The sequence below is a fragment of the Narcine bancroftii genome, chromosome 7 (genome assembly GCF_036971445.1).
Source record: "Narcine bancroftii isolate sNarBan1 chromosome 7, sNarBan1.hap1, whole genome shotgun sequence".
Taxonomy (NCBI): domain Eukaryota; kingdom Metazoa; phylum Chordata; class Chondrichthyes; order Torpediniformes; family Narcinidae; genus Narcine; species Narcine bancroftii.
In genome coordinates this window covers 153,912,242-153,924,313 of record NC_091475.1, presented here as the reverse complement: position 1 = coordinate 153,924,313, position 12,072 = coordinate 153,912,242, and the positions used below count along the sequence as shown (strand labels likewise).

The following is a 12,072-nucleotide window of genomic DNA, read 5'->3' as shown; positions in this document are numbered from 1 at the left end:
TTCAAGCACAGGCTGTCTAGTTAAATGTTCTTAGTGAAAGTAGGAATAGTAATCATGGGAAACATAGCAGATACTTGGAAAGAGTTTGAATTAATTAATTAAGGAGTGTGATGGAATTTTAGTTACTGCATATTCTTGATTAACAAATAGAGGCATAATTCCAATTCCATCTACAAGTTTTCCGATAACACCAGTCATCGGCTGAATCACAAACAGCAATGAGGAAGTGTACAAGAAGGAGATAGATCAGCTCATTGAATGGTTTAACAGCAACAACCTTGCGCTCAACATCAGCAAAAACAAGGAGATGATTGTGGACTTCAGGAGGAAGTCAGGGGAACACGACCCAGATTTCATCGAGGGCTCAGTAGTGGAGAGGGTCAATAACTTCAAATTCCTGGTTATCAACATCTCTGAGGATCTGTCCTGGAGCCTCGATGTGGATGTAAACACAAAGAAGGCTCACCAGCGGCTATACTCCATGAGATGTCTGAGGCAGTTCGGTATGTCACAGAAGTCTCTTGTAAACTTCTACAGGTGTACTATGAAAGCATTCTGGGTGGTTGCATCACTCTCTGCTATAGAGGCACCAAATCTCAGGACAAGAATAATGTCCAGATGGTTGCTAACTCAGTGCATGACATCACAGGCACCAGATTTCACTCTATTGAGGATATCGACATGCGGCGGTGTCTTAAAAAAGGAGCCTCTATCTTCAAAAATTCCCACCACCCAGGCCATGCCCTCTTCACTCTGCTACCATCGGGAAAAAAGTACAGGAGCCTAAAGACGAGCACTCAGGGGCACAAGGTCAGCTTTTTCCCCACTGCCATCAGATTCTTGAATATTCAATGAACCAAAGACACGGCCTTACTTTTTGTGCACTCTTATTATTATATTTTTTTATATATAGTAATGTCGTAAGATGGTTATAATATGAATGTTTGCACTATGATTGCTGCTGTAAAACAACAAATTTAATGACTTCTCCAGATAGAGGTCAGTGCGCTAGATCAGAACAGAGCCACACTTGTCTGTGGGTTTGATGGTGAGGTTGAGATTAGTGCAAAGAAAGTGAGGACAAGATAGTCCGAGGAGGTGTGATTGGAATTGGTGAGGAACCATTGTCGTGAGCTCTCACCTTGGCCCTGGTGTCCTACAAAAAAAAAACATTCTCCACTTGCAAAAGAATGTAGACCACCAGATTGGGCAGGCAAGTAGCAGACAGAACTTGATGCAGAGAAGTGTGAGCTGATGCATTTTGAAAGAACGTAAGGAGATGGGCACTGTTCAAATCAGTATGCAGGAACAAAGTAATGTAGAAGTTCATGCTCAAGGATCTTTGAAAGTGACAGGGGATGTTGAGAGAGTGGTTGGCAGAGTATATGGGATCCTGGATCTAATAAATAGTCAGAATTGAGCACTAAAACAATGAGATTTTTTTTAACAAAGTTCTGGATAGGCTACGTTCAGAGTATTCCATCAGCTTTGGTCATCACTTTACTAGGAAGTATTTGAATGTCTGTAAGGTGCAGAGGAGATCTACCACAATAGTTCCAGTGGTGATGGACCTCAGCTCTTCTTCAGGATGGTGAAGCTGAAGTTGTTCTCCTTGGAGAAGAAGAAATGGAATGAATTTTGATGGATATGTACAAGATTATGGAAGGTAGAAAAGAAAAGAAAACATATTTCTGTGAGCTGGTAGCACAAGGGATCACAGATTCAATGTTTCAGGGAACCTGAGAAATAACTTTTTTTTGCAGTGAACAGGAACACATCTAAGGATGATAGAAGAAAAGAAAATTAATGCTTTCAAAATGAAATTCGATGAAAATTTGAGGTTAATATTAGGGTAGAGCTGTGGACAAGAGGGAGGAAAGTGACTGACTAGATTAGCTTCATTAATGGGGGATTGAGTTCAAGAGTCAAGAGGTTATATTGTAGCTCTACAAATCACTGATGAGACCACACTTAGAGTATTGTGTCAGTTCTGGTCATCTCAGTCTAGGAAGGATGGGGAAACTACGGAGAGGGTGCAGAGGAAATTTACGAGGATGTTGCCTTAATTGGAGAACAAGTCTTATAAGGCAAGGTTAGCAGAGCTGGGTCTTTTCTCCTTGGAGCAAAGAAGGATGAGAGGAGACTTAATAGAGGTCTACAAGATCCTGAGAGGTATAGAAAAGGTGGACAGCCAATACCTTTTTCCCAGGGCAGGAATATCAAACACCAGGGGACATTTCTGCAGTGAAGGGAGGAAAGATTAGAGGAGACATCAGAGTTATTTTTTTTAATAAATGCAAAGAGTTGTGGATGCCTGGAATGCCTTGCCAGGGATGGTGATGGAGGCTGAAGCATTAGGGGCATTTAAAAGACTCTTAGACAGGCACATGGATGAAAGAAAAATACAGAGTTATGAGGTAGAAAGGGTTAGTACATCTTTTTGGTAGGAATATATAGGTTGGCACAAAATCAAGGGCCAAAGGGTCTGTATTGTGCTGTAATAGTCTATGTTCTAATGTTCCACAGCAAGGCAGAATGGACTCAATGTTGAGTATATGACCATCTTCTGTTTTACTTTCTGTGATTCCCATGATTCTGATGTAGCCAGAAGTCAAAGCGATGAACATCCAATGAATGAATATTACAGCTCAATAAAAATGTTGTATTTCAAGGCCAATAAATCCATGTGTTTTAATCATTACACTTCAGCCTTAGAGCTTGGAGACTTTAGAAGTGAGGTAGATGTGCAAGGACTCAATAGTGAGAGTCTAATACTGCATATTGTATAAGAGTATCAAGTATTAATTACAGAAATTATTGACCTTAAGAAGTACATGGTGACTGATGAGATGACTTGTGATATATTTTTTTCGTATTGAGCTGGCAGATTTAAACAATCTGTTAATTGGTAGTAAGATGCTTGTGCAATAAACATCATTTAACAATCACAAATGATCTATTTGCATAGAAAACCTTAACAGTTGGATAATAGTATACCTTCCTGGTGAATCTCCATTCTCATCAAAAGAGATGATATCTCCAGATACCCCGGTAAAGTTAATTTTCATAAGGAATTCCAGTAGTATTCTCCCATCAACTGGTTTCATTGCTTCACACAGGCCATTAACTCCTGGACACAAGCTTTGCTGCATGTTATGTAAAGCATGGGCCATAGAATAAATCGCATTTATCACAAATCCCATTTTGGTGTCTTGGACATATTGTTCATGTAATGTTTCTGAACCTGAGGTCAAAGAGAATACAAAAAGAATACATATCACATATTGGACTTACAAATGGTTAATCATGAAACTGTAGTTCACCATAAAGTAAATTAACATTTTGAGCAAACAAACAAAATAATAGTAGCTTAATAATGTTTGGATAGTATTTAAAATACATATAATCATTGAAGCTGAGGCACATGTATTCCCGGGTGATTTCTGATTATGATATCCTCTCCTCTTACATATTACTTTGGTTCATTGTCTATGATCTCCATTCATATGCTGGGGTAAAACCAATTCATATATACTTCACCACATTATAGATGAGGATTCAGTTTACAATGCTGCAGTTGTATCTTATGTCCTTTTTGGATTCTTTGATACCTTTCTCCCTGTATCAGAGCCACAAAAGATGTTTGTGTTCAGTTTGTATAATTTTCATTTTCTTCTATATTTCTTTTTTTCCATGTTTTACCTGTACTTTGTGGATTGTTCTGATAACTCTCTTTATGAAGGCTATTTTTTTTTAAAAATGAAAATTGATGTTACAATCTATCATAAAAAAAAGAGAAAGTGCTTTGAAAGTTAAAAAAAAATGTATAAAAGATTATTTACTTTAATTTACAGAATTTATACAGGTTTAAAAAATATTTCATGCCTGATCAAAAATGACTTGATTCATAAAGATTCTTGATGAATACATTTGTAAAATGAACTTCACACATCATTTACCTCCATCTAGCCTCATCACTGAAAGTTGTTTCGATCTGCCTGGTCTGCTTTATTAAATCGAGGGCATCATTTATGTATGAACAGTTTCCCCACAATCTTCTTTTAAAAAAAAATTTAATCCAGATAATAGAATACGTTAGGACACTGTCAAAGTTGCAAGACCCAGGCATCACTGGCAATTTGAGCATTTAGCACTCATCCTCCATTACCCTTAAGATGACGTGCCTGTGCAGAGAGCAGTTGAGAGTTAACCACAAACCAGAACAAATAGGACAGAGTTCCTTCCCTAAAAGACATAAAGGAGACAAATCTTATTCTTACAATATTCTAATTGTTTCATAATCATAGGATCAGAAGATATAGAATAATTGTGGGTTAAGTTAAGAAATGACAAGGGTAAAAGGACACTGCTGTCAAACTGACCTTCAAACAGTTGCCAGGATGTGGACAACAAATTACAGCCGCAAATAGAAAAAGGGTGTGGCAGAAGGGCAATGTTATGGTAGTCATGGAGGATTTTAACAGGCAAGTAGATTGGGAAACCCAATCTAGGGATCTCAAGAGAGAGAATTTGAAGAATGCCTACAAGATGGCTTTTTAGAGCAGCATGTTGATGAGCCCATTAGGGGATCGGCTGAACTGGATTGGGTGCTGTGTAATGCATCAGAGATGATTAGAGATCTTAGGATAAAGGAACCATTATAAGGCAATGATCACAATATGGTCGAGTTCAATTTCAGATTTAACAAAGAGAAACCAATATCATATGTGTCGGTACTTCAGTAGAGTAATGGGAATTAGAGTGGCATGGGATTTGTGTTTCACTTTAATTGGCCAAAGTAGATTATATGGTAGTGCTAGTAAAGAAGGCAGAGCAGCAATGGATGGAGTTTCTGCAATAAATGAGAAAAATGATGAATAACTACTTAAAAAAAGGAAGTATTTGAATGGAAAAATGTCACTACTGTGAATGACTAAGGAAGTCAAAGGCAACGTAAAAGCAGGAGAGAAGACATACAAGGAAGAAAAAGATAGAGGATAGGGAAGATTTTAGAAATGCATAGGTCATAAGGCAAGAAAAGATGAAGTATAAAAGTAGGCTGGCAAATAATATTCAAGAAGATACAAACAAACTTCAAGTATATAAAGAGCAAAAGAGAAGTGAGAGTAGATATAAGACCACTCGAAAATGATGCTGAAGAAATAATAATTAGAGATAAGGAGATGGTAGTGGATCTAAAATAATATTTTGTATCAGTCTTCACTGCAAAATATTTAGCAGTGTGATGGATATCCAAGGGTATCAGGGAAGGGAAATGAGAGCAGTTACTATTTCAAGAGAAAAGATGTTCAGAAAACTAAATGGTGTAAAGGTAGATTAGTCTTTTTGACCAGATGGATTGCACTCTTGGGTACTGAAGGAAGTAACAGTAGAGACTATGGAGACATTGATAATAATCTTTCAGGAATCAGTACATTCTGGCATGGTTCCAGAGGACTGGAAAATAGCAAATATTACCCCACTATTCAAGAGGTGTGGGGGGGGGGGGTGGGGGAGGCAGCAGAAAGGAAGTTATAGACCAGTTAGCCTGACATCAGTAGTTGGGAAGATGTTGCAGTCGATTGTCAAGGGTGAAGCTACTGAGTACTTGGAGGCATATGACAAAACAGGCAAAAGCCAACATGGTTTCCTTGAGGGAAAATCTTGCTTGACAAACCTATTGGAATTCTTTGAAGATGTGACAAGCAGGCAGATAAAGGAGGTGCAGTGTATTTGGATTTTTCAGAAGCTCTTTGAAAAAGTGCTGCAAATGAGGCTACTTAACAAGAAGCCCATGGAATAGCAGGAAGCATACTAGCCTGGGTAGAACATTGACTGATTGGCAGGAAATAGAGAGTCAGAATACAGGGATCATATTCTGGTTGGCTGTCAGTTGCTAGTGGTGTTTTACAGGGGTTAGTGTTGGGGCTGCTTCCTTTTATGTTGTACATTAATGATTTAGATTTTGGAATGAATGGTTTGTGGCCAAGTTTGCAGATGATACAAAAGTAGGTGGGGGAGCAGATAGTGTTGAGGAAATAGGGAGGGTGCAGAAGGACTTAGATTAGGAGAATGGGCAGAGAAGAGGCAAATTAAATAAAATGTTGTAAAGTGTACCATCATGCACTTTGGTAGAAGAAATAAATGGCAGACTTTTTTTTAAAGATGAAAAAGTGAAAATTTGCAAATGACAAATGACCTGGGAGTCCTTGTGCGGGATAGCCTGAAGGAAAACTTGCAGGTTCAATGGGCAGTGAAGGCGGCAAATTCAGTGTTGGCATTCATTTCAAGAGGAATAAAATATGAGAGCAGTGATGTGATGTGGATCTATAAGACCTCAGTTGGAGTATTGTGAGCAGTTTAAGGCTCCTCATTTAAGAAAAGAGGGGGTTTGTCTTTAGAGGGGGTTCAGGTGAGGTTCACAAGGATGATTCCAGAAATGAAAGAGTCACAATTATGAGGAACATTTGATGGCTCTTGACATGTCTTCATTGGAATTTAGGAGAAGGAGAGGGGATCTCAATCATTTTGAATATTAAAAGGCATGTGCAGAGTAGATGTAGAAAGTTGGTTTCTCATGGTGTGAGTGTTTAGGACAAGAATGCACAACTTCAAGATTGAAGGGTGCCAACTTAGAACAGAAGCAAAAACAATGCTGGAGAAACTCAGCAGGTCAAACAGAGTACTTGATATAGTAAAGAAAAAGATTCATAACCAGCATTTTGTGTTTGAGCCCTTCATCAAGGTATGAGCAAAATGTAGGCAGGTGCCCGAGAAAAATGATGGGCAGGGGATGCAGGGCATGCATCCACAGACAGGAGATAATAGGTGGATGAGGGAGGGGGGCACACCAGCAGACAGGGGGAGGGGGATGGCTCTGCAAATGCAGAGAGAACCAAATGGAGAGCTGGAAGAAAGAAGACAGATGAATAGGGAAAAGAGGGTGAACGGAGAGTAGGCGAGCAGAAACTGGAGAAACCAATGTTAATGCCGACCAGTTGGAGAGTATCCAGACAGAAAATTAAGTGTTGCACCTCCAATTTACAGGTAGTCTTGGTTTGACAGATATGCCAGCACAGGAGTGGAGTGCAGAAATGAAGTGGTTGGCCACTGGGAGTTCCTGTGACTAATGCAGACAGAGCGGAGGTGATCGGCAAAGCGATCTCCCAGTCTGCAGCCAGTCACTCTGATGGAGAGAAAGCCACAGTGGGACCACCGGATGCAGTAAATTGCTCCCACAGATACACAATTGATGTGTTTCTTCACTTTGAAGGACCTTTTGGGGCTCTGAATGGTGGTGAGGGAAGAAATGTGGGCATGTGTGCCACTTCTTGTCTCCTGCTGTATCCTCCCTCTTTCATCTACCTCACACATGTCAAACTCTGGCCCACGATATAATTATATTTGGCCCGCAAGATCATATTAAATATATATTAGAGTTGGCCCGCTGGCCGCCGTGCAAGTATAGCACATGCACAGCAGCAAGTACCACCATAGTAGTTTATAGCACTTCCACAGCAGGCACAGCAGTACACCGATATAGTTAACGGGAAAGTTAATTAGATATTCACAGCGGTGCCGATACAACAGACCCGCCGCCTAGCTCCAACGGACCCGCCGCCTAGCTCCAACGGACCCGCCGCCTAGCTCCAACGGACCCGCCGCCTAGCTCCAACGGACCCGCCGCCTAGCTCCAACGGACCCGCCGCCTAGCTCCAACGGACCCGCCGCCTAGCTCCAACGGACCCGCCGCCTAGCTCCAACGTCTCCTTGAGCTTCATCTGTGGGTGGGTGCTGCTGGGCATCGGACTTTCCGCTGGGGTGGAGGTCGCGGATGAGTTCCACCGCTCTCACGGTATTCCCGGTGAGATGGCGAGACCAGCGGGGACTCCTTGGGTTGTTGGCGGCGGTTGCGGCAGGCGGAGGCGGGGGCGGAGGAGGGAGAGGGGGCGGGGGGGGATGCCGCTCGGGTTTGCTGGCTGGGCTGGGGAGGGCTCTCTGCAGACCTCCGCTCCCTGGCATGCTTCTCGGCAACGTGCGATCCTTAGCTTAAAGGCTAGAGAGAAATATTATTTATTGAATATTATATTTCTTATTTATTAATGCTTCTTATGGAAAGAGTTTAACCAAAACTATTATTAAACATTTATTTTAATAAGAAAAAGTTTAACATTACATATGTTGAGAGAAAACATGCAGATGTTGTTGAAAATTTTCAATAAATATTTAGTTTGGCCCTCAACTTAGTCCAAGTTTTTAATTTTGGCCCTCAGTGAATTTGAGTTTGACACCCCTGTTGCAATCAATACAAGTGGATGATACAGTTGATGAAGTTGCGACTTTAATCTGCTAAATTTAAAAACTAATAAAATCTGAAATAATTGCAGCAACTCAAATGAAACAAAGCAGAATATAAAAAAAAGAGCCCACAATTATTCAAAATGGAGAGAAAATACTTTAGTGTAAGTGGTTACTAATAATAACAAATGTTCCTTATTTAGGCTGTTTAGGGGGACAAGACAGGGATGTCCTCTTAGCCCCTTGTTATTTGATCTTACTTTAGAATCTCTGCTAGTAGTTTTTAGAGACACTCTTGAAGTTCAAGAGATTGTCAGGAATAGAGTAACTCAAAAGGATTCTTTGCATGTATATGACCTATTAGTTTATATTTCAGATCCCAAAAGATCTATCCCAGCAATGCTATCTGTGTTTTCTCAATTCAGCTCTTCTCTGGTTATAAATTAATCCTTCATAAAAATGAACTTTTTCCAACTAATATGCAGGTTAATCTACAATCAACCTCCATCAAAGATTGTCAGAGATAATTTCACATACTTAGGGATTAAAATTACTAAATGATTTAAAGATTTATATAAACTTAATTTTTCTCCTCTATTTGAGTATGTGAGATTGTCTTTTGCTAGATCGTCTCCTTTATCATTTTCTTTAATAGGTTGCATTAATACAGTCAAAATGATAATTTTACTTAAGTTTTTAATATCTATTTCAAGTGATTCCAGTTTTCATCCTGAAGTCTTTTTTTGATAATATTGACTCAAAAGTTTCTTCCTTTATTTGGAAGAACAAAATTCTAGAATAAGTAAATGACATTTACAAAATTTAAAAAAAGATGGCCCTACCTAACTTTAGATTTTATTACTTTGTTTTTTGATTAATGGTATGAATCAAAATAAGATGCTCAGATTTTTTTTTTGGTTAGTTTTTTTTAAATAGAGTCAGTTAGGTCAGTTTTATATATAATATTTTTGATGTCTTCATCCAGTGCAGTGAAGGGGGAAACTGTTTTAAGTTTTATCTTGATATATATATATATATATATATATATATATATAATATATATATATATATATATATATATATAATATATATATATATATATATATATATATATATACACACACACAGACACATATGTGATAGTGATAGTGTATTTTCAGTTTCGTTCCCTTTTCTTCTTCATTTTGTATTTATTATAAAAAAAATAAAAAAGATTGAAAAAAAGAAAAGAAAATTAGACTGCATTAGGCAAAGCTTTTACATTCCATCAGCAGTGCGGGCACACATTTTATTATTTCTCCTTTGCGGAATCTCAAATCGGCTGGATTAGCTATCAAATTTCCAATAAATGTATTACTCATTCTAGACCACTTCATGATGTTTGAATAGAATTTAAAAAGGGGTGAGGCAGCAGCTAGAATCTGATTGGAAGAAGAATCGAAGTGAGGGACTGTGTTTTGCGGAGTGGTCATCGAGGAAGCAGTCATCATCAGAATATTAAGGCTTTGGCAAGAACAGGAAAGAGGCGAGGGACAGTAGGAGTTTAAGTAAGAAAGGGCCACACATTTCAAGGAATGAAAAGATTCAGCAGGTAAGAACAGGTAAGGGCAGGTTTTATAAATCATATATTTTGTTCCTCTAGTCATAAACAGTGGGAATGGCAGCCAAGGCAGGGGAATGATCCCGCTGCAGAATGTGGGTCATCAGGGAAACCAGGAGTAGCCCTGACAAAGTCATCAGCAAGAAGTTCATCCAGCTGCAGTCCTGTCAAGCTGAGTTAAGGAATTAGGTCTGGACTTGGCTGAAATCTGGATCATTTGAGAGGCAGATGAGGTGATAGACAAAAATTACAGGGAGTCTAACACACCTAGGAGCACAAGGACGGTAGATGGGTGACAGTCAGGAGAGGGAAGGGAAAAGGTAGGCAATGCAGGGGATTCCCCTCCATAACAAGTATATCATTTTGGATATTGTTGCGGTGGGGGGAGCCTACCGAGGACAAGCCACAGTGATCAGGTGTCTGGCATGGAGTCTGGTCCTGTGACTAAGAAGGGAAGGAAGGAGGAGGTGAGCTGTAGTGGAAGGGGATTCCATAGTTAGGGGGATAGATGAGGTTCTGTGGAAGAGATGGAGTATCCAGGATGGTATGTTACCTCCCTGTTGCCAGGGTCAGAGATATCTCAGATCGAGTTTAAAGGAGGGAGAGTGAGTGGTCAGATGTTGTGGTCCATAGAGGGACCAATGACATGGGTAGGAAGGCTGAGAAGGTCCTGCATGGAGAGTTCAGGGAATTAGGCACTAGGTTGAAGGACAGGACCAAATGGGTTGTGATCTCAGGACTGCTACCTGTCCCACCTTCTAGTGAGGTTAGAAATAGGAGGATAATGCAGTTTAACATGTCGCTGAAGACATGGTGTAGGAGAGAGGGCTTCAGGTTTCTGGATCATAGGGCTCTCTTCCAGATAAGGTGGAACCTGTTCCGACGAGACAATTTGCATCCGAACTGGAGGGGGACTAATATTCTTGTGAGAAGGTTTGTTAGTGTTGCTCCGGTAGGTTTAAATTAGATTTGCAGGGGGATGGGAACCAGAGTGTTAGAACAGATAGAGTGGAGGTGGGAAAAGATGTGAAAATTGCATACACTGTTAGAAGTCAATAGGTTGTATATGGTGGAAATTTTCTAAGGTGCATCTATTTCAATGCAAGGAGTATTGTAGGAAAGGTAGATGAGCTAAGAGCATGGATTAGCATGTGGTATCATGACATTGTGGCCATTAGTGAGACATGGTTGCAGGAGGGGCAGGACTAGCAGCTCAATGTTCCGGGCTTCTTTTGGTTGAGACGTGATAGAACAGGGAGGGTGGGGGTGGGGGGGGTGATGAAAAGGGGAGGTGTGCCATTGCTGGTCAGGGAAAATATCAAAGCTGTGCTCAGGCAGGACAGACCAAAGGGCATGTCTACTGAGGCTATATGGGTGAAGCTGAGGAATGAGATATGACCATACTCATATGATAGATCACTCAGTCGTCAATTAGAATTGAAGGAGCAAATCTGTGGAGAGATAGCAGACAGCTACAGGAAACAAGGTTGTAATAGTTGGGGATTATAATTTTCCACATATTGACTGGGACTCCCATACTGTAAAAGGGCTGGATGGTTTGGAGTTTGTCAAATGTGTTCAGGAAAGTTTTCTAAATCAATATATAGAGGTACCAACTAGATAGAATGCAATACTGCATCTCCTTTTAGGGAATTTGATAGCACAGGAGACAGATCTATGTGTGGGAGAACATTTTGGGTCCAGTGATCATAATGCCATTAGTTTCAAGTTAATTATGGAGAAGAATAGGTCTAGGTCTCGGGTTGAGGTTCTAAATAGGAGAAAGGCCAATTCTGAGGAATGAGAAAGGATCTAGACTGCGTGGACTGGACAAGTTGTTTTCAGGCAAGGATGTGCTAGGTAAGTGAAAGGCCTTCAAAGGTGAAATTTTGAGAGAATAAAGTTCCTGTCAAGATAAAGGCAAGTTTCACAGGCATAGGGAACCTTGGTTATTGCGGGATATTAGGAATTTGGTTCGGAAGAAGAGAGGGGAGTATACCAGGTATAGGGAACATGGAGAAAATGAGGTGTATAAAAAAAATGCAAGAAAAACCTAAAAAAATAAATAAAAGAAGCCAAAAAAAATCAACACGAGGTTGCTTTGGCAGACGACATAAATGAAAGTATTAAGGATTTATACAGGTATATTAAGAGGAAAAGGATAAGAAGGGACA

The 12,072-nt window shown here is 40.0% G+C and overlaps 1 protein-coding gene across 6 annotated transcripts in view; it reads right to left on the bottom strand.

Moving 5' to 3' along the window:
* The window catches only part of grm5b (glutamate receptor, metabotropic 5b), a 266,837-nt gene that overhangs the window by 138,841 nt on the left and 115,924 nt on the right, over positions 1 to 12,072 (bottom strand). For 5 of the 6 annotated variants that reach the window (XM_069890877.1, XM_069890878.1, XM_069890883.1 and 2 more), the window contains one exon: positions 2,998 to 3,244. In XM_069890877.1, the coding sequence (XP_069746978.1) occupies positions 2,998 to 3,244 (247 nt within the window). Of the gene's footprint in view, positions 1 to 2,997; positions 3,245 to 3,959; positions 4,175 to 12,072 lie in introns of those variants that run through there. The other variant, XM_069890882.1, reaches the window with a different exon arrangement.